Consider the following 26,196-nt stretch of genomic DNA (forward strand, 5'->3'; position numbering starts at 1 on the left):
AATAGAGCACAAATCCCAAGAGGTAACTTGGTACGACGATAAAAAAAGACTTCCCAAAATGATTTACATTCAATTAAGTACTTTAAGTATAGTCACTGTTTTAATGTTGAAAATATGGCAGCCAATGTGCACATAGCAAATTTTTTTGACCAAGTTTTTGGTCACCTGTCACCTCTCAAATATCTCCTTATGTGGTTCTGTGTCAACTTCTGTTTGATCTTATTCCTGTGAAGTGCCCTGGAGACATTTTACTTTATTATAGGGGTGATATCAACGCAAGTTGCTGCTGAATATGGATTACACTCAGTACAATTCTGGCCCTGGAGGCAGATCTGGAAAGAAAAGTAAACTGACATCCAGCATAATCACAGGTAGGAGGGGAGAATAATGAGCTTGAGATGGTTTACGCTAAGCAGAAAGTTCAATGGAGACAGTATTCACAATGTAGATCCGTAAGGATAAACTGAACTTCAAATTCTGGAATCAGGTGACACAGTCGCGAGCTTAGAAAAAGAAACGCACAAAGTCTAGTCACAACTGCATTGAGTAGACTTCTCAAAGCATCAGATAGTGAGGGGGAAAAAAAGTGTGAAAATTAATACCTGAGGGATGATGATTATCAACATGCATGATTTTTTATGCTGATTAGATAGACTGAATAGCCTTTGCTGACCCTGTTTTTCCAAAGTTCAATTCTCAGTGGGAGTTTATAGCTGAATGAATTTAGCAATCAAAAGTCAACACCGACATTTTCATCCATGGTGCAGTTTAAAAAGCATAATAGAGCATCTATGGGGCTCATTTAGGATTCCTTCATTTCTATTTCTACCTACACAAACTTTCAAACCACAAGCATCAGTGACTTACATTAGGGTTCCTGAGCATTATGTGGGGATGCCGGCATGGGACTGGGGTAAACACAGTAAGAAGTCTCACAACACCAGATTAAAGTCCAACAGGTTTATTTGTAGCAAACGTCGCTAGCTTTCAGAACTGACTGTTTCTTTGTCAGATGGGTGGGCGTTCTGATCACAAACAGGGCATATAAAGACACAAACTCAATTTACATTAATAATGATTGGAATGTGAGTCTTTACAGTTAATCAAGTCATAAAGGCACAGACAATATGAGTGGAGAGAGCATTAAGCACAGATTAAAAAGATGTGTATTGTTTCCAGACAGGAAAGTTAGTGAGATTTTGTAAATCCGGGCAAGTTGTGAGAGTTACAGATCGTGTGACATGAACCCAAGATCCTGGAGGAGGTGTGTGTGGAACTTGGCTATCAGTCTCTGCTCGGTGACTCTGCGCTGTCACGTGTGTGAAGGCTGCCTTGGAGAACGCTTACCCGAAGATCAGAGGCCGAATGCCCGTGACCACTGAAGTGTTCCCCAACAGAAAGAGAACGCTCTTGCCCGGTGATTGCCGTGTAGTGTTCATTCGTCTGTTGTCGTAATGTCTGCACGGTCTCCCCAACATACCATGCCTTGGGACAAGGTCACGGGCATTCGGCCTCTGATCTTCGGGTAAGCATTCTCCAAGGCAGCCTTCACACACATGACAGCGTAGAGTCACCGAGCAGAGACTGATAGCCAAGTTCCACACAGGAGGAAGGCCTCAACCAGGATCTTGGGTTCATGTCACACGATCTGTAACTCCCACAACTTTCCTGGATTTGCAAAATCTCACCAACTTTCCTGTCTGGAAACAATACTTGTCTTTTTAACCTGTGCTTAATGCTCTCTCCACTCATATTGTCTGTGCCTTTATGACTTGATTAGCTGTAAAGACTCACATTCCAATCATTAGTCATGTAAATTGAGTTTGTGTCTTTATATGTTTGTGATCAGAAGTCCCACCCACCTGTCGAAAGAACAGCCAGTTCCGAAAGCTTGTGGTGTTTAATACAAATAAACCTGTTGGACTTTAACCTGGTGTCGTGAGACTTCTTACAAGGTTTCTGAGCCCCAGTTTAAGCTGCTGTTTACTTCAAGATCTTGTACCGACCAACAACAAAACACAAAGTTAAAAGGGAAGATTTGAATTCATACAATGCTTTTTCTGACCACAGGACAACCTAAAGTAATGTACTTTTTCAGTGTAGTAACTATTGTAATGTTGACAACACGGCACTCTAATGCTGCCACATATAGCAATGAGATCATGATCAGATAAATCTTTTTAGTGATGCTAGTTGAGGAATAACCATTAGTATGAACACCAAGAGAATACCCCTGCTTTTCATAAAATACTGAGATAAAACCTTTAATGTTCATCTGACAAGGCTAAAGAGATCAAAAGAGATTCATTTATGAATACTTCAGGTATCTTTCTTGATTTTCAGAAGGCGTTTGACAAGGTACCTCCCAAGAGGTTATTGCAGAAGGTAAGGGGGCATGGAGTTGGGGGTAGGGTGTTAGCGTGGATAGAGGATTGGCTGTCAAATAGGAGGCAGGGAGTGGGGGTTAATGGGTGCTATTCGGATTGGCAGTTGGTGACTAGTGGAGTGCCCCAGGGGTCGGTGCTGGGGCCTCAGCTATTTACCATTTATATAGATGATCTGGAGGAGGGAACCGAGTGTAGGGTGTCGAAATTTGCTGATGACACCAAGATTGGTGGAACGGCAAATTGCGCGGAGGGTGTGGAGAGTCTGCAGAAGGATCTAGATAGGCTGGGCAAATGGGCCAGGAAATGGCAAATGGAATTTAATGTTGGCAAGTGCGAGGTGGTCCACTTTGGTAGGAATAATGGTAGGAAGGACTATTACTTATGTGGCGAAAAACTGCAGCAGGCAACGGTGCAGAGGGACCTCAGGGTCCTTGTGCATGAGTTGCAAAAACCCAGCCTGCAGGTGCAGCAGGTAGTCAGGAAGGCGAATGGGATGCTGGCCTTCATCGTGAGGGGGATTGAATATAAAAGCAGGGAGGTCTTGCTGCAGCTGTATAGGGCATTGGTGAGGCCGCAGCTGGAGTACTGTGTGCAGTTTTGGTCGCCACACTTACGCAAGGATATTTTGGCCTTGGAGGGAGTGCAGAGGTGGTTTACTAGGCTGATACCGGAGTTGAGGGGGTTGAGCTATGAGGAAAGGCTGAATAAACTAGGCTTGTACTCGTTAGAGTTTAGAAGAATGAGGGGAGATCTCATTGAGACGTATAAGATGATGAATGGGATGGATAGGATAGAGGTGGAGAGACTCTTCCCGCTCAGAAAGGACAGTAGGACTAGGGGGCACAGCCTCAAGATAAAGAGGGGGCGGTTTAGAACAGAGTTGAGGAGGAACTTCTTCACTCAAAGGGTGGTGAATCTCTGGAATTCTCTGCCCGTTGAAGTGGTGGAGGCTGCCTCACTAAATATTTTTAAGACGCGAGTTGATGGGTTTTTGATAAACAAGGGTATTAAGGGTTATGGGGAGAGGGCGGGAATGTGGAACTGAGCCACGACAGATCAGCCATGATCTTACTGAATGGCGGGGCAGGCTCGAAGGGCTAGATGGCCTACTCCTGTTCCTATTTCTTATTTTGTTATTTATCCACATAAGTAGTTTAGGGTGTACTATATTGCAGGAGATTATTCTTAATGATTAACTAATGAATAACATGATGAAAATCCACATGTTCAAACTATTCAGATCAAAGATGACACAAATGTTGCTGGCTGCCTGCAGGCAGAGAGCAAACCCCTTTCTCAAACCAATGTGATGATCTTGTCAAACCATTAAAGAATAGTTACCTTTGAATTGCAAACAACAACAAAAGCTTTCAAATATACTTAAAATAAATTGACTCACTTGCATTTCTCGTAGATTCCTTTTGTCTGTAAATCAACATATATGCATTGGTGGAGCTGGTGAGAGAAAAAGTTCAGTTGTTACCGACATAATTCACAATCACAGCTTTAGTCTTACCTATGAATTTGCAGCATTAGATACCATTTAGATTTTCAGATCCAAACACCTATCAAATGAATATTTCCAAACATTTCCAGTTCTAAACCCACAACCATGTCTCAAGTAATTTGGAAGGCTGCACTGTCATGGTCAAAGTGATTTACAATTATAACACAATGATAAATTTCAAAAAAATTGGTTCACAGAAATGAAGCTACATAGTATTGAATGGCTAGTACTGGATGGCAACATGTCTTGTAAATGGATTACAATATACAGGGAACACTGGATTGCTAATGTTATATCAGCTGTGATTCAAAGATGGTGCTGGAGGGTGGCAACTTCTTGAGAGCTGTCCCCAGCATCCCTCTTATTTAATCTTTTACTCTCATTCTGTGCTTTTAAAAGTGTACCCTTAACTCTTTTACACTATATGCCGCACCCTCTCCTTTCCTTCTTCTCTATGTATTCTATGAACAGTATGTTTTGTCTGTATAGTGCGAGAAACAATACCTTTCACTGTATCCTAATACACATGACAATAATAAATCAAATCAAAAGTAATCAATATGAAAGTTCAGATCTGTTAAAAACACAACAGGGTCCAAATTATGAAAGGTTTTGATCAAATAAGAGGAGTTATTTCAACTAGCCAGAGAACGATGACGAGAGGATGTAAGCTTAAAATAGTATATTTAAAGAAAAGATTAGTAATTTTTTTTCCTGGATATTGAATGCTCAATCATAAATAGCATTGAAGCAGAATTCATAACAGCTTTTAAAAGGAGAGTACACAGACATTCAAAGAGAAAATATAAAAGGATATCAGCAAAGGACAGAATAGTCCCAAGTAAATAGTTCTTTGGCCAAACAACATCCTTCAGCGCTGCAAGATTTATGCAAATAAAGGCTACATCAAACAGAGAAAACAGTTAACTTATTTGGTCACACCGGAGAACAGTTGCTAATAGCATCATATCTTTATCACCACACTGTTCACTTGTATTTTCTTCTTTGAAGTGGTACTCACTGGGGCGATTTACTTCATCTGCTTTATTAAAATCCTCTTCATGAGAAATTGCCTAATGAAGGATTTTATCTTGCAGATGGGAAAGTGAAAAAGAGTACTGTGATAAAGTCGTTCTTCTATGCAGCATCGAACAGAATCATTTGTTGCTTTATGCAAACACGGATGAAAATTGTGGCACTCAACCACTGAAAAATTAGTAAACTTCCACATCAGGAGCCTGGACAGTCGCGTTCCAGTTATCACACTGAGCGCACATTTGATCACTGCCTGTCAACAGTCAGTCTCAGCTACTCTCATCTCCTACGGTTCTCCTGCCAAGTCTCTCAAATCAGAGTCATCTGGCTACTGGCACTTTGCCAATGGAAACAGTTTATCCTCATCAAAATTCTTCACGATTTTGAACACCTCTTTCAAATCTTCCCTCAACCTTCTTTTACTTCAGCTTCTCCAGTGTTTTATGAATCATAAGTCTCTCAACCCTGGTATGATTCTGGTAAAGCTGTTCCGCAACCTCTCTTAAAGCCTTGACATTCTTTCAACACTGTGGTGCTGGAACTGGACACAACACTAAAGCTAAGGCCTAACCTGTGATTTATATTGGTTCGGCATAACTTGCTTAATTTTTCTTTATTTATAAAACTAAGGATCCCAAGTGCTTTTAAAAAAGTGTCCTTCCAAGTTGTCCTATCACCTTCAAAAATTTAAATGCACAGCCCTCAGGTCTCTGTTACTTCACCCCTTTTAAAATTGCACCATTCACTTTATATTGCCTCCCCTGAAATATGCATCACTTCACACATCTTCACTAAATTTCATCTCCCATGGCCTTGAATTTGCCCATTCCACCCACCTATGTCCTCCTGAATCTAAAACATAGGTTACAATCTGGTTAGGGACCACAAATATTAAAAAATAAATTTGAACACTTAATTTTCACCAACAGAACTATGCCACAAGATTTCACTTTAAAAAACACATTATCACATTTAAAATAATTAAATAAAACAATCACTATTAACCTAACAATATGGTTTACAATTACATATGTGTTGTACTCAAGTTTATTTTTTTACTCCCCCCAAGAAAATTTTAGAAGTTATGAGGTATGGGCATTACTAGCTAGGTCAGGACTTCTATTGCTCATCTTCTATAAAGACCATATACAAATATACCTCTGTCCTCCAGCTCTAGTATTTATTTTTTCTTGAGTGTCCCTTGCTCTGGTGACTTTTCATGAGACAGGCAAGGTTTAAAGGAGATGTATAAGGCAAGTATTTTACACAGAGGGTGGTGGGTGCCTGGAACTCAGTACCGGGGGAGACAGTGGAAGCAGATACAAAGTGAGTTTTAAGGAGTGTCTGGCCAAAAACACGAATAGGATGGGAAGAGGGATATGGTGCCCGGAAGGGTAGGGCGTTTTAGTTCAGTTGGGCAGCATGGTTGGTGTAGACTTGGAGGGCTGAAGGGCCTGCTCCTGTTCTGCAAATTTTCTTCATTCTTTGTATTTCCAAGCTTGCTGCTTTCTTTGGCACAAGGCTCTGTAGGGGAAACTGTAGATTGTTCCACTAGTTTCAAAATAGTCTCACAACACCAGGTTAAAGTCCAACAGGTTTATCTGATATCATGAATTTTTGGAGCACAGTTTCTTCACTCACCTGACGAAGGAGCAGTGCTCCGAAAGCTTGTCATACCAATAACCTGTTGGACTTTAACCTGGTGTTGAGAGACATCTTACTACCCCCATCCAACACCAGCATCTCCACATCATAGTTTCAAACTAGGCAATCTTCAAGCTTTTGTTCCCCCACAGAGATTAAGCCTCACCACCATTCCATATGGTGAACAAACCAGTCTGCTTAATTTTTCCAGAGCTTATAGCTCTGGCACAGCTAACCATCATTTACTTGAGCCAACTCTTCATGAACTGCAAACCACATCAGGTGAACTGGAGAGGAGGGATTGAGGGATCCAAGTGCAGCACAGAAATCACTAAAAGCTAGTGGAAAGATACTAAACTTTTGGTCTTTAACTCAAGGGAATGTAATACAACTGTGCAGAGTTCAAGTTACACCTCTGTCTGGAACACTGTTGGGCACCAAATCACAAGAAGGGCATCCTGGCTTCAGAAGGGGTGGAGTGGACACTCCCAAGAACGTTACAGATGCAGGGTGCAGTTAAGTAGAGGTTGAATGGCCTCTTCCTGTTCCTATGCTCATTACAGATTACAGACACAGATGGGATTACAGAAACATTTTCTTATGATCCCTGAAAATGGAACCCAAGGAAAATTGTTTATTGCAGCAGAATCGGCTATAGCCAACATTTATACCCAACAGTCACAAAGATCCTCAGTGAATAATGTTTAGAATGTGGTTACCTGGCAAAAGCACTGGAATAATACCCTCTGGTCACCGAAGAGCCACCATATGTTTTCCTAATATCGTCTTGAGTAATCTGAAAAGAAAACCACTTTGTTCTTACTTCTATTAAAAACTAGGAGCTTTCAAGATTACACTAAAATATTTTAGCCATAAATAGCTAATAATTGAACATCACAAAAAGTGCTTTCCTGTTTTTATTCCGGGAATTGCTTTTTAGGCCAAGTTTTTCAAGATAGGGACAAGATTAGGAACCCTTGCAAGAACTGATTACAGTGGAAGCAAAATTATTTTACAAGCTACAACTCCATCAGACAACCATTGAGAAAGTAGTTTCAAATCCTGGGCAATTATTTTTCATCATTGATTACTTGTTCCTTTATAGGAACTTCAGAGTTTAGAAGGATGAGAGGGGATCTTATAGAGACGTATAAGATAATGAAGGGGATGGATAGGGTAGAGGTAGAGAGATTCTTCCTGCTTAGAAAGGATAGCAGAGCTGGAGGACACAGCCTCAAGATAAGGGGGGGTGGGGCAGTTTAGATCAGAGTTGAGGAGGAACTTCTTCACTCAGAGTGGTGAATCTCTGGAATTCTCTGCCTGTTCAAGTGGTGGAGGCTACCTCGCTAAATATATTTAAGTCAAGGGTAGACAGGTTTTTGATAGACAGGGGAATTAAGGGTTATGGGGAGAAAGCGGGAAAGTGGAACTGATCCACTTCAGATCAGCCATGATCTTATTGAATGGCGGGGCAGGCTCGAAGAGTGGATGGCCTACTCCTGCTCCTATTTCTTATGTTCTTATGCAGGTACAAAAGAGTCCAAAGCACCAAGAACACAAACAATTAAAATGATTACTTAATTCTAATATATGATTCATTCATCTAAGGTTGCACTCTTGAATTTATGACTTACTATTTACTCAAGTTGCTTCTTTTCTTTGCATGCCACTGCTCTTTCACTTGCTCCTCACCACCAGGGCTGATGTTTTGCAACACTATCTGACTGGATCGCCGATTCCCCTTCTGTTTCTAATAATGTCTGCTGGCTTTAACTGTCAGGGAGTACAACCTAGAGGTGGGCTGTCATAATCGCACCGCACCACCACCACACCACCCCCCCTCCCCGGCCCCGGGCCTCGCCCCAGTCCAGCCTTGATGTAAAAGCAGTTTTAACTCAGGTCATGGGAGGTAAAAACCAGTTTCCATGGACGGAAGGGAGAGCTGACAAGCAGACAGATCAAAATGAAAGAAAGGAGGTGGAAAACCAAAATTACAGAAAACTGGATTGCAATAAACTAACATAGAAAATAGGTGCAGGAGTAGGCCACTCGGCCCTTCAAGCCAGCTCCACCATTCATTATGATCACAGCTGCTCCCTCTCACTAAACTCTGCGATTCCCAATATTTCTGATATATTATTTGTGTCCTCTTTTATGAAGACAGAATCAAAGTATGAATTTAGTTGGTCAGCTATTTTTGTTCCCAATTATAAATTCCCCTGTTTCTGTCCGTAAGGAAACTAAATTTGCCTTCACCAATATTTTTCTCTTTACTTCCCTATGTAAACATTTTCAGTGAGTCAGTTTTATGTTCCCTGCAAGCTTATTCTCATTCTCTTATTTTCCCCTTCTTTACCAATCCGTTGGTCCTCCTCTGCTGAATTCTAAACTTTTTAGAAATGCATTCATTTCATGGATGTGGGCGTCACTGACTAGGCCAGCATTTACTGCTCATCTCTAATTGCCCTCCGTTTCAGAGGGCATTTGAGAGTCAACCACATTGCTATGGCTCTGGAATCACATGTAGGCCAGATCAGGTAAGGATAACCTAAAGGACATTAGTGAACCAGATGGGTTTTTACACCAATTGACAGTGGTTTTATGGTTATCATTAGACTTTTAATTCCAGATTTTTTTTTAAATTGTATTCAAATTTCACCATCTGCTGTGGTGAGATTTGAACCTGGGTTGCCAGAGCATTACCCTGGGATTCTGGATTCTAGTCTAGTGACAATACCACCCCAAACTGCTCACAATCCTCAGATTTGTTGCTTTTTTTCTTCCTGGACAAATTCACAACTTTCCCCATTTATCAGCAGAGAATCACATAGCACGGATGTTCAGTCAGCACTTTGGTCGTGCAATCCAATTAGTCCTATTTATCTGCATTTTCTCCATGGCTTTATGAATTCTCTCTTTAGTACTTATTTAACCACCATTTGATAATTACAATCTAATCTGCTTCCACCATTTTTTCAGTTATGAGTTTGAAATTCCATAAAGTATGGCAATTTGGAATCAAAGATTGCTGAAGGTGCAGATGCCTGACATCTCAGATGTACGGGCCTCGGGAGCCATGGGGGCTAAAGCAAGACCCAGGGAGATGTGGCCAGGGCCCTGGGAGCTGGAGATCGCAGCAGGACTCCAGGAGTCAGAGATCAGGGCCATGGCGCAGCTCTGCCATTCATATTAGCACAGGGTCCCTATTACTAATTATTAAGCAGAAAGCCTCAGCTAGATGTGAGGATACCCAGAGAGTGAGATTGTGTCTGATTATATCCCCTACAGCCAGCAATGTCTGGCTTTAGTTGTGAAAAATGGCATTTCAGCAGAGCTATTGCACAACTAGAACCTCCAACTTTTGAGGAAGCCTGGGTGTATGAGGAAATAGACATTTAACCACCTGTAAGATATTTACTCATTGAATACAAAACTGTCACATATTTGTATTGCAAGAAGGGTTTGACCATTACAACCACAAGTACATGACAAAAAAAAAATCTAAATCATGATTAGGAAGGATGCTTCATGCACGGTGGCAGAGTGGTTAGTAGTTCTACCTCACAGTGTCAGGGACCTGGATTCAATTCCGGCCTCGGTGATTGTGTGGAATTTGCATATTCTTCCTGTGTCTGCAGGCGTTTCCTCCAGTTTGCTTCAGTTTCCTCCCTCAGTCCGAATTTGTACAGGTTAGGTTGATTAGCCATGCTTAATTGCCCCTTAGTGTCAGGGTAAATACATGGGGTAATGGGGATACGGCCTGGGTGGGATTGTTGTTGGTGCAGGCTTGATGAGCCGAATGGCGTCTTTCTGCACTATGGGGATTATACAATTATATATGATAAACCACACCATGAGTCACTTATTAAATACTTGCATACCCTGCTGACATGTTGATCATTGAAACTGTACCACTGTCCATCACTGAATGATTTAATACAGGCATAGTAATGTCCACCAGCAGCACTCCCTGAATGAACCATAACTGAGAAGAGCTCGTAAATCCAGGTACCCTGAAAAAAGAAGAGCTGTCAACAAAGAAACAGGGCAAAGAAAGAAAACAAACTAAAATAAATAATTTATACGTGCTATATATAAAATATAAAACATCTCAAGATGCTTCATCGGAGCATTATTTCACACCTAGCCACATAAGGAGGTATCAGAATTGGTGTCCAATTAGATTTTAAGGAGCATTTGAAGGAAGGAAAGGTTTAGTGGTAGTACTATTAAAATCAGGGATAAACAAAAGCCCTGTACTGGAAGAGTATTGGAGAGATCTTAATTATGTTATAGGGTTGGAGAAGGTTAGAGAGAAGAGGTGTCAGACATGAGGGATTTAAAGACAAGGTATTTCTGAAACACTTTGCTGTTTCCTTTAAAATGCATTGCAGCTTTAAAAAAATTTGTAGAGCAAGAAGATGAACTTGAAATATGTTAAAGTTTATTTATTAGTCACAAGTAAGGCTGCATTCATATTAACACTGCAATGAAGTTACTGTGAAATTCCACTAATTGCCACACTCCGGCGCCCGTTCAGCTCAACACACCTAACCACTACATCTTTCAACTTGTGGAAGGAAACTGGAGCACCCAAAGGAGACTCATGCAGACATGGGGAGAACGTGCAAACTCCAGACAGGTAGTGACCCAAGCCAAAGATCAGTCCTGGGTTCCCTGACACTGAGGCAGCAGTGCTAACCACTGTACCACCACCCCTGTGATATTATTCAAACTGATGTGGAGAAGATCAAGAGCAGTTTTAACAAGGGTTTTGTAACTTGCTATGAGGGTGGCACGGTAACAGTGGTTAGCACTGCTGCTTCACAGCTCCAGGGTCCTGAGTTCGATTCCCAGCTGGGGTCACTGTCTGTGTGGAGTTTGCACATTCTCCTTGTGTCTGCATGGGTTTCCTCCAGGTACTCCTGTTTCCTCCCACAGTCCAAAGATGTGCAGGTTAGGTTGATTGGCCTTGCTAAGAAATTGCCCATTAGTGTCCAGAGTAGCAGGGATTAGTGGGTATAATATGTAGGGATATGGGGGTAGGGCCTGGGGGGGATTGTATTCGGTGCAGACTCGATGAGCTGAAGGGCCTCTTTCTGCACTGTAGGGTTATGATTTAATTGAGTGGATATAGAAAAGACAGAGTGTCTTTGGTCAATAAGAGAAAAGCAGTTGACTAAACTGTATTCCCAACACAAGAAAGATTAGAGATAACTCACTTAGAACAAAATTTCGAGTTAAGGGAGGTTTTTTTGTGCTATTCACATTCCAGAGCAATGACTTAAGTGAGAATAGAGACAAACCTGTCAGAATTTGCTTATCACACTAAGGACAACAAAATGGGTGGTTTTCAGGCTGAACAAGGAATTGAAATTGGGCAGGTGAGCTGAGAAATATCAATAAAACTCAATGTGCAAAATTGTAAAGTAAGCAAAAGGAAATGGTAAATAAAGCAAATCGGATTTTGGGTTGCACAATGCATGGAATAGAGACACAAATCACAAGACGTTCATACCCATGTAGAGTGGTGGACAGTTCTGGTCACCAGCTGACAGTAGGCACCAGGGCATTAGAAAAGGTGCACCGAAGAGTTTCCACTGGAGATCTGAGTCACAGAAAAGCGGTAGAGTGCCTTCCATAGAATGATACAAAAGCACAGGAGGCAGCCATTCGAACCACCATTCCTGTGCTGATTCTTTGAAAGAGCTATCCAATTAGTCCCATTTTCCTTCATCATGTCAATTACTTCCCTATCAAATATGATCAAATTTGCTTTAGTAAGTTACCACCAAATCCGTCTCCACCACTCTTTCAGCAGCTCATTTCCAGATCTCAACAGCTAGATTGGAAAAAGCTGATTATCTGTTGAAACCACAGAAATTCTGATGTTGGTGTCAGTGGTTCTAAGCTTTCCAAAGGGTGTGCTGAGATCCCCAGAGAATGTAAACACTTAAAAATCCTTGAACTGATGAGAACTTGTCCTGTTATAGCATTGGTTTCACTAAAACACTTGGAAAAAGTTGCACTTTGTTCGATGAGGCATAACTGGGCTTTTTTTTCAAACAACACATGAACTTCAGCATTATTACAAAACACCCTCACTCACCCTGAAAAACTAATTTTACATTTGTGAAATGTAAAATTCTTCCATTATAATAAAAAAAAGTCAGTTTTTCCCCAGGAAAGGTTAATGATATATAACTTTCTACTTTAACACCATATTATTTCCCAATTGTTTATTCTGCACGCTGCAAAATTTTATTTAAGTGAAAAATTCAGTGTAATTTACTTGCTGTTTTGCAGTCAGTGAGAATATTTCAATGTCATTAGCTGCTTACCCTGCTTCTTTACATCATTGTTACTGGATGCTTTGTGATCCCTTCTGCTAGATTCAAACTGACACTGGGGAAAGGGAAAGCCATGCTGAGAAGTGCTATTCACACTCCAGAGCAATGACTGGGAGTGAGATTAGAGACAACTTTCTTCAAGGTCAGCGGTAAATACAGTTGCTTCAATGCTGACCACGAAATCCAGCCAAGAATAGAATAGAGATTTGTTGGAACACTGCGCATACTACACACACATGCAATTAACCCTAAAATTCAATACAAGAACTTGTAAACCAGATTTTGAGAATTGATACAAAAGTAATGTCTTAAGCTGTAAAAAAAAATACAAGGAGTTAATAAGTATAATGAAGCCATCACTTTTCAGTGCCAGCTGAAGCAGTGGTTAACTCTGGTCTGAGTCAAAAGGTTATGGGTTCAAGAATCCAAGTACGAAATTGAGACTATCACACTCAATGCAATGAAAGAGTGCAGCACTGTCAGAGGAACAATGCTGAGGGAGTGTTGTGCTATAGAAGGTACCCTCTTTTTTGTCTTTTCTCTTAGGTGAATGTAAAAGATTCCAAGGTTTTGTTTTCAGAAAGAGGAGGGGAATTCAGTCAGGCTTGGTGGCAAACATTTATCTCAACCAACACTAATAAGATGATCTGGTCATCTTCACAATACTTGGTGCAAGAGCACCCTGTGTGAAAACCAGTTGCTGTGACTACATGCCAAAAAATACTTAATTGGCTGGACAGTGCTTTGCAACATCCAAAAGTCAAAACAGGCACTACAGAAATACAATTTTTCTTTTACATATTTAGAATTAAAGTCTCAGGGTACACTTCTTGAAGCCAAGTCACTCTGGAAATCTGTGCAGTGCATGCCACGAGGAAGGAGGAAGTTCGGCCAATCAGAAACAAATCTTTCATTTTTCACATCTCAGGGGAGTTAAAATGTTTCATTTTAAAAAACAGAAGCAAAATAGGTCTTTTACACCGATTAACCACATTTTCATAGACATTTAGAAAGCACAGGAATCTCACTCGCGTGAAATAAATCCCATAACAAGATCGCTGATCATACCATGTACCTTTTCGTTCCCTGCTTTTGAGGTTTTTTCACTCCCACTGTTATTTTCCAGGCAGATCCCTTCATCCACAACATCATCGTTGGAGAAGTCATTGCTCATCTGGTCACTGTGACAACTCCCTTCGTTCTCAGCACCACTATCTGTACAGCTCTCAGTCTGAGGTGATTTCTGTGGAAGCAAATTGTCATTGTTACTAGAGAGGCAGTGCTCGACAGACTAGAGGGACTGATGGTGGACAAGTCCCCAGGACCGGATGGAATGCATCCAAGGGTTCTGAAGGAAATGGCAGAGGTGATAGTGGATGCCTTGGTGATTATTTTCCAAGCCTCGCTGGATTCCGGGGAAGTGCCAGAAGATTGGAAAACGGCTAATGTTACGCTGCTGTTTAAAAAGGGTAGCAGGCAAAAGGCAGGGAATTATAGGCCGGTTAGTTTAACGTCTGTTGTAGGAAAAATGCTTGAATCTGTCATCAAAGAGGTTATAGCCAGGCATCTTGAGAAGAATTGTTTAATAGAGCAGACGCAGCACGGATTCGTTAAGGGGAAAGTCGCGTCTGACAAATTTATTGGAATTCTATGAGGATGTGTCTAGTGCAGTGGATAAAGGGGAACCGGTGGATGTGGTGTTTCTCGATTTTCAGAAGGCGTTTGATAAGATGCCGCACAAAAGGTTGTTACAGAAGGTTAGGGGGTATGGAGTTGGGGGTAAGGTGTTAGCGTGGATAGGGGATTGGCTGTCAAATAGGAGGCAGACAGTGGGTGTCAATGGGTGCTATTCGGATTGGCGGTTGGCGACTAGTGGAGTGCCCCAGGGATTGGTGCTGGGGCCTCAGTTATTTACCATTTATGTAGATGATCTGGAGGAGGGAGCTGAGTGTAAGGTGTCAAAATTTGCTGATGACACAAAGACAAGTGGAACAGCAAATTGTGCGGAGGGTGTGGAAAGTCTGCAGAGGGATCTTGATAGGCTGAGCGAGTGGGCGAGGACCTGGCAGATAGAATACAATGTTGGCAAGTGTGAGGTTATCCACTTTGGAAGGAATAATAGTAGGAAGGACTACTACTTACAGGGCGAAAAGCTGCAGCATGCTACGGTACAGAGGGACCTGGGGGCCCTTGTGCATGAGTCGCAAAAACCCAGCCTGCAGGTGCAGTAGGTGGTCAGGAAGGCAAAGGGGATGCTGGCCTTCATAGCGAGGAGGATTGAATATAAAAGTAGGGAGGTCTTGCTGCAACTGTACAGGGCATTGGTGAGGCCACAGCTGGAGTACTGTGTGCAGTTTTGGTCGCCGCACTTGAGCAAGAATATTTTGGCCTTGGAGGGCGTGCAGAGGAGGTTCACTAGGCTGATACCGGAGTTGAGGGGGTTGAGCTATGAGGAGAGGCTGAATAAACTGGGCTTGTACTCGTTAGAGTTTAGAAGGATGAGGGGGGATCTTATTGAGACGTATAAGATGATGAAAGGGATGGATAGGGTAGAGGTGGAGAGGTTCTTCCCGCTCAGAAAGGACAGCAGGATTAGAGGGCATAGCCTCAAGGGGGGGGGCAGTTTAGAACAGAGTTGAGGAGGAACTTCTTCACTCAAAGGGTGGTGAATCTCTGGAATTCTCTGCCCGTTGAAGTGGTTGAGGCTACCTCGCTAAATATATTTAAGTCAAGGGTAGATAGGTTTTTGGTAGGCAAGGGGATTAAGGGTTATGGGGAGAAAGCGGGAAAGTGGAACTGAGCCACTTCAGATCAGCCATGATCTTATTGAATGGTGGGGCAGGCTCGAAGGGCTAGATGGCCTACTCCTGCACCTATTGCTTATGTTCTTATGAGTAAATCAAACAGAATTCACTTGTTGGCCACTGCTCTGCCTCCTCACCCTACTCTACATTCCTCACTGGCAACCATTTCTTCAGCTGTCTATGCTTATGCATCACAGAATTCCCTCCACAGACCCTTTGGTTCACCTCTCTCTCTCTCTCCTCTCCTTTAAAGAGCTCTGAAAATCCACCTTTTCCAATAAGTCCTTCTTTACCTCGGTATTCATTTTTAAATTATAACATTTCTGTGAAGCACCATGCCAAGTCTTTTCTAAATTCAGCTGCTGTATAAATGCAAGTTATTATTCATGAAGAAAAAGTGGTTGAGATGGGTGGCTTGTGCAGGAGCACAACGTACTTTGATACATTGACCAAAACGGTTATTGCATTCCAAAAAAAGATGTGCAGCAGTGTGACGGTGGTTATGGTGTTGAATTAGCAACTAGATTTTGATCCAGCAATAGGAAGAAACAGCGATATATTTCCAAGTCAAGATGGTGAATGAGTTGGGAATGGAATTTCCAGGTGGCGGGTATAGATTTGGAAGGTACTGTCTGAGAAGCCTTAGTGAGTTCCTACATGCATTTTCTAGATGGTACACACTGATGTCACTGTTCATTGTTAACAGAGGAAGCAAATATTTGTGGATGGGGCAACAATCAAGCTGGTTACTTTGTTTTGGACGGTGTCGAGCTTCGTTATTGGAGCTGCACTCATCCAGGCAAGTGGAGAGTATTCAATTCCTGACTTGTGCCTTGTGCATAGTTGACAGGAGGATTTCCAGCCTCTGACCTGGCCTTGTAGCCAAAACATTTCTATGGCTAGTCCATTCAGTTTCTGGTCAATGGTTCCCCCCCTACCTTCCAAGGTGTTGATAGTGAGGGATTCAGCAATAGTAATGCCACTGAGTCTTAAGTGGAAATGGGCTACATTCTCTCTTGTTGGATGCGGTCATTGCCTGACGCTTGTGTAGTGCGATTGTTACTTGCCACTCGCCAACACAAGCCAAGATATTGTCTAGGTCTTGCTGCATTTCAACATGGAAAGCTTCAGCATCTGAGGAGTCACAAATGGTGCAGGACATTTTGCTAATGACTGCACACTTTCCCACTTCTGACCTAATGACGGAAGGAAACTTGCTGATGAAGCAGTTGAAGGTGATTGGGCCTAGAACACTATCCTAGGGGACTCCTGCAGTAATGTCCTGAGGTGACTGGCCTCCAACAACTACAACCATCTTCCTTTGTGACATGTGTAACTCCAAACAGCATATGGTTTTTCTCCCAGATTCCCATCGACTCCAATTTTGTTACGGTGCCTTGATGCCACACTTGGTCAAATCCCACTTTGTTGTCAAGGACAATCACTTTATCTCACCTCTGGAGTTAAGTTGTTCTGACATGTTTGAATCATAGCTGTAATGTGGTCAGGAAATAAGTGCCCCTGGCAGAACTGAGCAACAGTAAGTTTACTGCTATGTAAGTGTCATTTGATAGCACTGTTAATGGTTCCTTTACTGATGATCAATAGTAGACTATTGCCCTGCTGTGTGTGTAGGCAATTTTCTGCATTGTCAGATAGAGACCAATGTTGTAGCTGTACTGGAACAATTTGGCTGGGGGTGCGGCAAGCACAGATTTTCAGCATTATTGTCAGGATACTATCAGGGCCCATGGCTTTTGCAGTGCCTTCAGCTATTTCTTGTCATCATGTAGAGTGAATCAAATTGACTGACATCGGTGATGCTAGGGACCTCTGGAGGTGGCTGGGATGGATCATCCACTCAGCAGTTCTGGCTGAAGATCACTGCAAATGTTTCAGCCTCATCTTTTGCACTGATGTTCCGGGTTCCTCCATCATTGAGGATGGGGAGATTTGTTCAGCTCCTCTTCAACTAGGTTATTGAATTGTCCACCACCAATCACGACCGGATGTGGCAGGGCTGCAGATCTTAGATCTGATCTGTTGGTCGTGGGATCACATAGCTCTATTATTTGCTGCTTATGCTATTTGGCACGCAAATAGTCCTGTGTAGTAGTTTCATCAGGTTGACATCCCATTTTTAGGTATGCCTGGTGTTGTTCCTGGCATGGCCTCCTGCATTCTCCAACGAATCACGGTTGCTTCTCTTGCTCGGCGGTAATGATAAAGTGGGAGATCTGCAGGGCCATGACGTTACAGCTTGTGGTTGAATACAATTCTGCTGCTGCTGATGGCCCACAGCACCTCATGGATACCCAGCCGAGTTGTTAGATCTGTTCGTAGCACAGTGCAAGTGCCTGACAACACAATGGAGCGCATCTTCAATGTGAAGACAGGACTTTTCCTCCACAAAGACTTGTGTGGCGGCCACTCGGGTTGATTGTAATTAATAGATGCATCTGCAGCAGGTAGGTTGGTGAGAATGAGATCAAGTACGTTAGTCCCTCTTTTTGATTCCCTCACCACCTACCTGCCACTGACACAGACCGGCAGCTATGTCCTTTAGGGCCCCAGCCAGCTCAGTCTTTGGTGCTACTACTGCGTCACACTTGGTGATGGACATTGGAGTCCCCCAGCCAGAGTATGTTCAGTGCCCCTGCTATCCTCAGTGTTTCCCCCAGGTGATGTTCAACATGGAGGATTACTGATTCATCAGCTGAGGGAGGCAATATACGGTAATCAGTAGGAGGCTTCCGTGCCATGCTTGACCTGGTGCAATGAGATTTGATGTGGTGCAAAGTCGATATTGAGGACTCCCAGAGCAACTCCATTCCAACTGCATACCACTGTGCCACCACGTTTGCTGGGTCTGTCTCGTCAATGGGATAGGAAACACTCAGAAATGGTGATGGTGGTGTCCGGGGTGTTATCTGTATGATTATGTGAGCATGACCATGGCACGCTGTTGTTTGACTAGTGAGAAACTCCCCCAATTTTGGCATATGTTCCCAAGTGATAAGGAGGTCTTTGTAGGGTTAACAGGGTTGGGTTTGCCATTGTCACTTCCATAATCTAGGTCAATGCCAGGTGGTCCGTCTGGTTGTATCCCTTTTTATTGTTTTTGTAGCAGTTAGATAGAACTGAGTGGCTTGATCAGGCATTTAAGAGTCAACTATATTGTTGTGGGTCTGGAGTCACGTATGGGACAGGTCAGGTAAGAACGGCAGATTTTCTTCCCCAAAGGACGTCAGCGAACAATGGTTTCATGGTCATTATTAGACTTTTAATTCCAGATTTTCTTTTACTGAATTCAAATTCCACCATCTGCTGTGGTGTGATTCAAACTCTTTCCCCCAGAACATCATTCTTGGTCTCAAGACACCGTCTCGGCAGTAAATTCTAGTATTAATCTATTAATTCTAGTATTAAGTAGCCCTGTTTTTCAACACAAACATAATTCTCTGAGCTTCTGGTAACAGCTCACTAAGCTTTTTCACAGCTTTCTCGTTCTCTGCACAGCATACTGTAGGATCTTACATGGACACTCCTCTAATATGGATTTCAATCTTTCTTTAAATGTTTTATTTCCTCTTTAAACTGAGTGTCCTTATATTTCTTTACAAGTTACCCTTTCCAGGTTATAATAGTCACATTTTCCTAATATACTACTTTTAGGTAAAGCAAGCTTAATAATTTTGCTTTATTCATTTATGATCTCTGTCGGTCGTAAATCTCCTTTTTATTTCTCTTTGAAATTCAATAACAAATCCAACAAGCCAAAAGCTCATCTACTCATGTTGTATTTACTTATAACCCAGCTTAGCTTTGTCACCGCCACTTCAATTGCCTACTTTTGCACTTAGCTCTTTAGATGATTTAAATCCTGCAGCCTGCCTTCGCTTAATTAAATTAGACACAAGTACAGCCCCCATCAGCATGCTTCACAGTATACCACAGTAATACTGAAAAAATGATATTTTCTTCACAGTCTACATTAGGTCAGCCATGATCTTACTGAATAATGGAGGAGGCTTGAGCAGCCAAATAGTCTACTCCTGCTCCCATTTCTTATGTTCCTATTTTCAGTCCAATGCAGCTATTGCTGAGGTTTCGAATTAGTCCCATTCTCGTCTTTTCCTAAAGCCTCAAGTCTTTTCCCCTTTTGTATTCCCAGCATCGTCAGGCACTTTGTTTGTTGCTCCAAGCAAGAAACATGATCTTGTCAAGTATGGCCCACATCCTGACAGGAAGGGCGGAGAGGTGCACTAACCTGACCACAGTCATTAGTCTCAGTTTACAGTTGAAAAACATCAAGTTCAAAAATATGATGTGTTTTAATGGAAATAGTCAAAAATGTAACTCAACAATTGTGTGACTGAAGACTACATCAATACTCCCATTTGCTAGGTTTTTGCTGTCGAAAACATGTAGGTATAAGTTTTGACTAATAACACTTATGCTCTGAAAACCAAAGACTCATCTAGACACTCAATCTTTTCCTTTGCACTCCTCTCTCTCTACCTCTCTCTTTCCCTCGGACTGCAATGCAGTAGAATTACAGTAAAAAAAATTAAAACCACATCAGCTGTTAGTATATGTTACTGGCTGGTATACGGATAGAAATAAACGCAGGTGAACATGAAAGCTGCTCCTATATCAACAGATAATTAGTCTAACTTGTCTGTTCTGACATTGGAGCATGGCTGTGATGCCAAAACAGAAAATGGTGCAAACATTCAGCATTTGCGCAGTGAGAAACATAATGAACAGTTCAGGTCAGAACAGCTCCAAAACTTCACCAACCCACTAAGGTGGGCTGGATTTCCCAGTGCTTGGAATGTAGCATTGGACCAAATAGGAGTTGTGAGCCAGCACTTACTGACAGTGAGATTGGTTCAGCAACATTCCAGGAAGTAGCCTCCTAATTGACTGCCTCTGTGTTTGCCCTCCTATTAATAAACTGCAAATGGCTTCTGATGTGACAGCCCCAAGGGGGAAAGCAATTATGGAGCCTCAGTAGACCCACCAAGTAAGGTGGGCATCGACAAGGCCCTAAGGGGGCTGTTGGAAGCATGGACTCAATTCAATAATTACAAGCACCTTCAGTTAGGCTCCTCAGAGGGGAGGGGAAACCTTTCCAGTAGAATATTTTAAGCCATGGCTGTGGCCTTTCTTGCATACAGCCCCATCATTAGGGTATGCAACCTTTGGCTCCAATTCCTAGACCATTTTCGTTGAGCTGACACGCAGTGATATGGAGGTGGAGGCTCCATGATCATAAAAATGACAGAAGCCCAGCAACAGGAATAAACCACGGTGCCATCTCAACACAGCTCTCTCCTGTTTTTCGTTGCTTCCCTCCCCCCCCGCCCACCAGTTCATTATGACAAACCTGGGAAAATTCAGCCTATTTACTCTTTCCTTCTCCACTGTTGCTGTCTGAGTGTTTCCAGCATTTTCAGATTTCCAGTCTCTGCAGTATTTTGCTTTGCTAGGTCACTTTAAACCCACTGCTCAGGTAATTTCACCCTCAATCTTTGGGATGGATCAGAACATGCAATATGTCCCGAGGATCTCCAAAACTTAACTGCTGTTAACAGAGGAAGTTCGCAGATTGTCAGGCACCGGATAATTTCCAGTTCCACATCAGGAAGAAGTGGTGGTTTTTTGTACGTGCATTACGGAGAATGAATAGCACAGAAGCAGGATTTTTGGCCAAACAGATCCACGACATCCTTACATATTCCGCACAAGTCACTTCTCACCATTTTTCATCTCACCCTATCCTTATTTTTATCTAGTTTCTCTACAACTACTCTTTGAAGCATGTTCCACATTCTCTGGAGTATACCCAACACACAGCAAACCACATTCTTACAAAAATTTATCTAGTTTAAGTTCTCCAAACATTTTGTTTAAAAATTGATCATTATCTTTTCTAAGGTTTTTGTGAAGCTCGCTGCAATTAGCCTGGTTTCTGTTAAATGCAAAACCATCTAAGACAGTTTCTTCAAAATAAAGGGGACTACATAATCTAAAGTATGAGGGAATGTTATTTTAACAGTCTGGCGCTCTCATCCATGATCATTAATTATCGCTTTTTCGTGTTCCAAGTTAGTCAATCAACATCACTAAAATAGATCATCCAGCAATTATCTGACTGCTGTTTCTGGAGTTTTGCTGTTTCAAAATAGGCTTCTATTTTTTCAACTTTACAACAGTGATTACACTTCAAAAGTGCTCCATTGGCTATAAATTGCTTTCGGACATCCTGGGGCCTTGAAAGAAAATACAAAAACACAAATTATTTCTATCTTTAGTAGTTGTATGCTTTTTGTTCAATCCTAATTATAGCCTCTGCAATTGGCATCTGAACTATGCCACTGAGCAAGATCAGAGCTTCAAAGCTTTTGGGCCATGCCTAATAAACAGGCCTTCAGCATTACTGCACATACCTCCTCTTCTACATCTATGAAAGGACTCATATCGAGCTCAGCTGGAAAGGTCATCCGGTCATTCAGTTTAATCCTGTGCATCGTGGTGTAGTCAAAGTCAAAGCGCTTCAGTTGCAACGTCAGTAAGTATGGGAAGTGCAGGAACTTCAGCCCCTGTAGAAAGAGACTAAAAGTCACATTTGGTTCCCTTTTTCTTATAGCACATTGGCCAGTTTCCATCACTGAAATTAATTACCTTGCGCGCATCACATTTTTTCTTGCAGCGTTCACAGAAATATTGATTGGGGCCATCCAAGGTTTCGGGTTGGACAAATGCTTGCAATGCTTCTTCCTAGGGCGAGGACACACAAATATAAATAAACGCAACACCATAGGACCCTGCCAGTTTCAAAACTTCCTGCATATTCAAATCAAACATTCTTTCACTAATACAATTAAGTCTATATAAAGAAGGGAATAAGACTGTTCTCACGCAGATTACTCTTCCTCAACCGGCTTAACCAAAAGAAGCTGAGGTCCCAATGTTAAGTTGCGTACGGCCAAATCTAGGACAGATGTCAGGACAATGGTTCTTCTCCAGGGGAAGGGCGGATCGGCGCACAGCAAAGAATAGGGGATCTCTGGAACAGATGATTACTCAGAATGGAAAATACCAAATATAACCCTTCTATTCAATAGGGAGGGAGGCAGAAAACAGGGAATTGTAGGCCAGTGTTATGGAACATAGTTTGAATAATTGAGGTGGCTATAGCTGGACACTTGAGAAACGCAACGTAATTGGGAGAAGTCAGCATGGTTTTGTGAAAGGGAAATCATGTTTAACCAATTTATTGGAGTTCTTTGAAGGAGCAACAAGCACCACCGTGGATAAAGGGGAGTCTGTAAAGTCAGTTGGGAAATGATACATTTTGGTTTTGGTACCAACTTCACAACTTCCAAGATTTCAAATGGAAAAAAGCCACCCCTAATGGTCTATCCCTGTTTTGTGGCCTTATCATCAACTGCCACTTTGGGGCAAAAAAAAGACCTACCACACTGTTAAACGCCATATTGGAGCCGTATGGTCTGATAACCAGTGGGATGTCAAGGTACGTATCGATTCGCCAACTTTCATAGCCACACTCCAGACACTTGACATAGTCCTTCAATTTTCCTTGGTACAGCTGGTTAATGAGGTCAGCCTGAAACAGGAAGGATAGCTCAAGATTCCTTGGAATAAACACTAAAGCATAACAGAAATTTAGAGTAATGCAACTATACTTCAAGACTGGTTTCACAGGATGTTAGGTCTTTAAAAGGCTCTTTCCAGGAGATGGCAGCAAATAACATTTGCATTTGAAAAGCTTAATTCTCTTAGACATCAGTTGGTTCAGTGATAACAGATGAGGAAAACAGACTTTGAAAATTCAAAATTTAAAAAGAAAAACATCTTTCAATAAAAAACCCAAAGATGTAAATTCAAACATTTTTACAAAACAACAATCAATTAAAATATTTTGCCAAAATTCCACTTCCTCATTTAGCGCAAGGACATGAACTGATGTTGGACTTGGTAGAACTCTTGCCTTGCAGCCAGAAGGTTCTGACGTCTAAGTCCAACTTCAGAGACTTGAGCACACAAGCTACGCTAACATTAGTGCTGCAGTGCTACTGATTGGGTACTGCAGTATCAAGAGGTGCTGACTTTCAGGTTTATGTAACAGATTCCATGACCACTATCTGGACATAAGCAGCAGGGGAGATCTCCTGGTGCACTGGCTAATATTTACCCCTCAATCAACATCACTCAAACAGATCATGGGGTCTTGCAGTGCACATATTGGGTGCCGTGTTTTCCACATTACAATATTTCCAAAATAGGTATGGTGATTTGAATGTCCCGCGGTTGTTAGAAATCATGTGTATCCTTCTGGCTTTCATAAATACGCAACCCAAAAACATTGGTTAAAAGACAATTTTGTTTTTAAATCACATTTTCAAATCTGGAACTCACTGCCTGAAAGGATGGCAGAGGCAGGAACTCTCAACATTTAAGAAGCATTCTTATATTCTACCCGCATAAATATTTGATAGATCGAGGAATAGCAAGGGGGGGAAATGGCACAGGAGTTCAGGCCAGTTTAGACCTGCCATGATTATATTAAATGGCGGGGCAGGTTTGAAGGGCCTGGTAACTTATTGTGCTTCTGTTTCTTGTGCTTTTGTACAAATATACAGTACTCTTTGTGCTATAAAACTCTGACTACAAAAGCTACGTTAAAGCTAAGACTGTTGGCTAATGTAGTTATCTCTAACTCAATACTGCAATTTCTAACAGCAATGCCAGAGATTCAAAGGTCACATTATGGCTGCAGCACAGCTTTTAATTTGCAGTTGTGATGAGTGTGTAGCTTTAAGAAATGCTTTTTTAAAATCATGTTTTCTGCTGTTTGTGAGCTAGCCTTTTGGTTTCATTGTCTGTTAAACATCCTTTTATTGCTGCTTCAATGGCTTAAATGGGGTTTCGTTTATTTTTATACTGGGCCTCAGGTACTTTCTGGGATTTGTTTTATGACCCTGTATTGTTAGAGGGGAGATTGGATGGCAAGTCATGTGTTTTGGACAGATTTCCTTTCTTCATTGCGAATTCAAAGTTTCATTTTCAACTGTGGGGCTGCTAGCAGCTGATTTAGTTAGAAGCTGTCCTGGTTGTCAAGTAGAAAGCACTATTTCTCTCTCTCCCTGGCATTGGAAATTCTGCTGGCTAGCTGGAAGCAAGGGTTTTGGCCTTCCTGTGTGAAAATTCTGCTGTTAGTGGTTTGATAGCTGGTAACCAGAGTATCGCTCTCCCTCTCTCTGGTGTTTTGGGAAGCTGCTCTGAATTTAAGCTTGTCTGTGTCTCAAGAGAACTGCAGCATCCAACGAAACAACTAAGTTCCAGCATCACATGAACATTCATATTTGCTGTGTTAAGCCTGTGGCAAGGGTTTTGTTTATGGGATTTGTTTGGTTGGGACAGTGTTTAGCTGTTAAGGTTTATACAATATCATGGTTGTTTTCTTCTTTGTTTGTAAATTAGCTAAAGTTATTACTAATTTTCCTCCTATGCATTTTAACTGTATACTTAAATAAACTTTGATAAAAGCTCCTTAGTGGGTCAGTTGAATCATACCTGAAGTGAAGCATTTCATGCTCGCCCTAGCCAAAAACAAATGGCAAAACTTATGATCCAGGCGGGTTTCAAAAAATACTTTGGAGTTTCTGAGCAATAAATACTGCTCTGAATTTTACCTAGTCTAAAGCAAGCATAGAAATAGCATGGAAGAAAAGTAATAGTTTTACCCTGGTCCCCTTCAAATAAGATCAAGCCTATCAGTTGGTGTTTTATTAAAATAAATATGCAGTTACCTGCTCAGTTTGCTTCCATTTCTGTTCCAGTGCATCAAACATAACCCTGCACAACTCTTGAACATCATGCTGCTGCCAGGCTAGCAAGAGGAAAACAATAGCAATTAAGCCTTTACAAGCTAAACTAAAAGCTTAACTATTAAATAATTTTGAGAATATTTTCTTTCCCCTTGCACCTTACAACTAAGGAGTAAATTAGCCCGAATGTCCAGCTAACCTTCACTGCTATCCCAGCCAAAGCTTCGGGTCACATCTGTCGTTTCCACTGCTCTTTTCTTACTAGTTTGTAACAAGACAAACAATCTTTGGAGTTGATAAGGAATGCTGATCACTGGATCTTCCTCGTATTCTTCAAACTCCCATCTGTGAACATGTCCATACAGGAATAAATGGTAACATACTGGAAGACAGCTCCATGCATCCACTAGAAAAATTAACATCTAAAAATCATGAAAAAAAGCCAGAATATTCTGGATTGAATTCACCCACTCGAGAGGGGTCAGCCAAGGAGCTTCATAAAACTGTTAGTTGTGGGACTATTGGTAAGATATAGAGCTCTGGCTAAGTGCTGATAAAAGTAAAATTATGTCATTCAAGCTAACCAATGAATACCGCCTGGTCAATAAA

General features: G+C 41.8%; 1 protein-coding gene across 5 annotated transcripts in view; it reads right to left on the reverse strand.

Annotated features, from left to right (window-relative positions):
* usp47 (ubiquitin specific peptidase 47) overlaps positions 1–26,196 on the reverse strand; it is a 166,673-nt gene that overhangs the window by 45,548 nt on the left and 94,929 nt on the right. For all 5 annotated transcript variants that reach the window (XM_080190073.1, XM_080190071.1, XM_080190069.1 and 2 more), the window contains 9 exons: positions 25,787–25,932; positions 25,570–25,649; positions 23,214–23,363; positions 22,418–22,513; positions 22,183–22,335; positions 13,999–14,166; positions 10,455–10,586; positions 7,293–7,369; positions 3,787–3,842 (listed from right to left, as the gene is read on the reverse strand). In XM_080190073.1, coding sequence (XP_080046199.1) covers positions 3,787–3,842; positions 7,293–7,369; positions 10,455–10,586; positions 13,999–14,166; positions 22,183–22,335; positions 22,418–22,513; positions 23,214–23,363; positions 25,570–25,649; positions 25,787–25,932 — 1,058 coding nt within the window. The remainder of the gene's footprint in view (positions 1–3,786; positions 3,843–7,292; positions 7,370–10,454; positions 10,587–13,998; positions 14,167–22,182; positions 22,336–22,417; positions 22,514–23,213; positions 23,364–25,569; positions 25,650–25,786; positions 25,933–26,196) is intronic.

Source organism: Carcharhinus amblyrhynchos, chromosome 6, assembly GCF_965287045.1.
Source record: "Carcharhinus amblyrhynchos chromosome 6, sCarAmb.v2.hapA, whole genome shotgun sequence".
Classification (NCBI taxonomy): domain Eukaryota; kingdom Metazoa; phylum Chordata; class Chondrichthyes; order Carcharhiniformes; family Carcharhinidae; genus Carcharhinus; species Carcharhinus amblyrhynchos.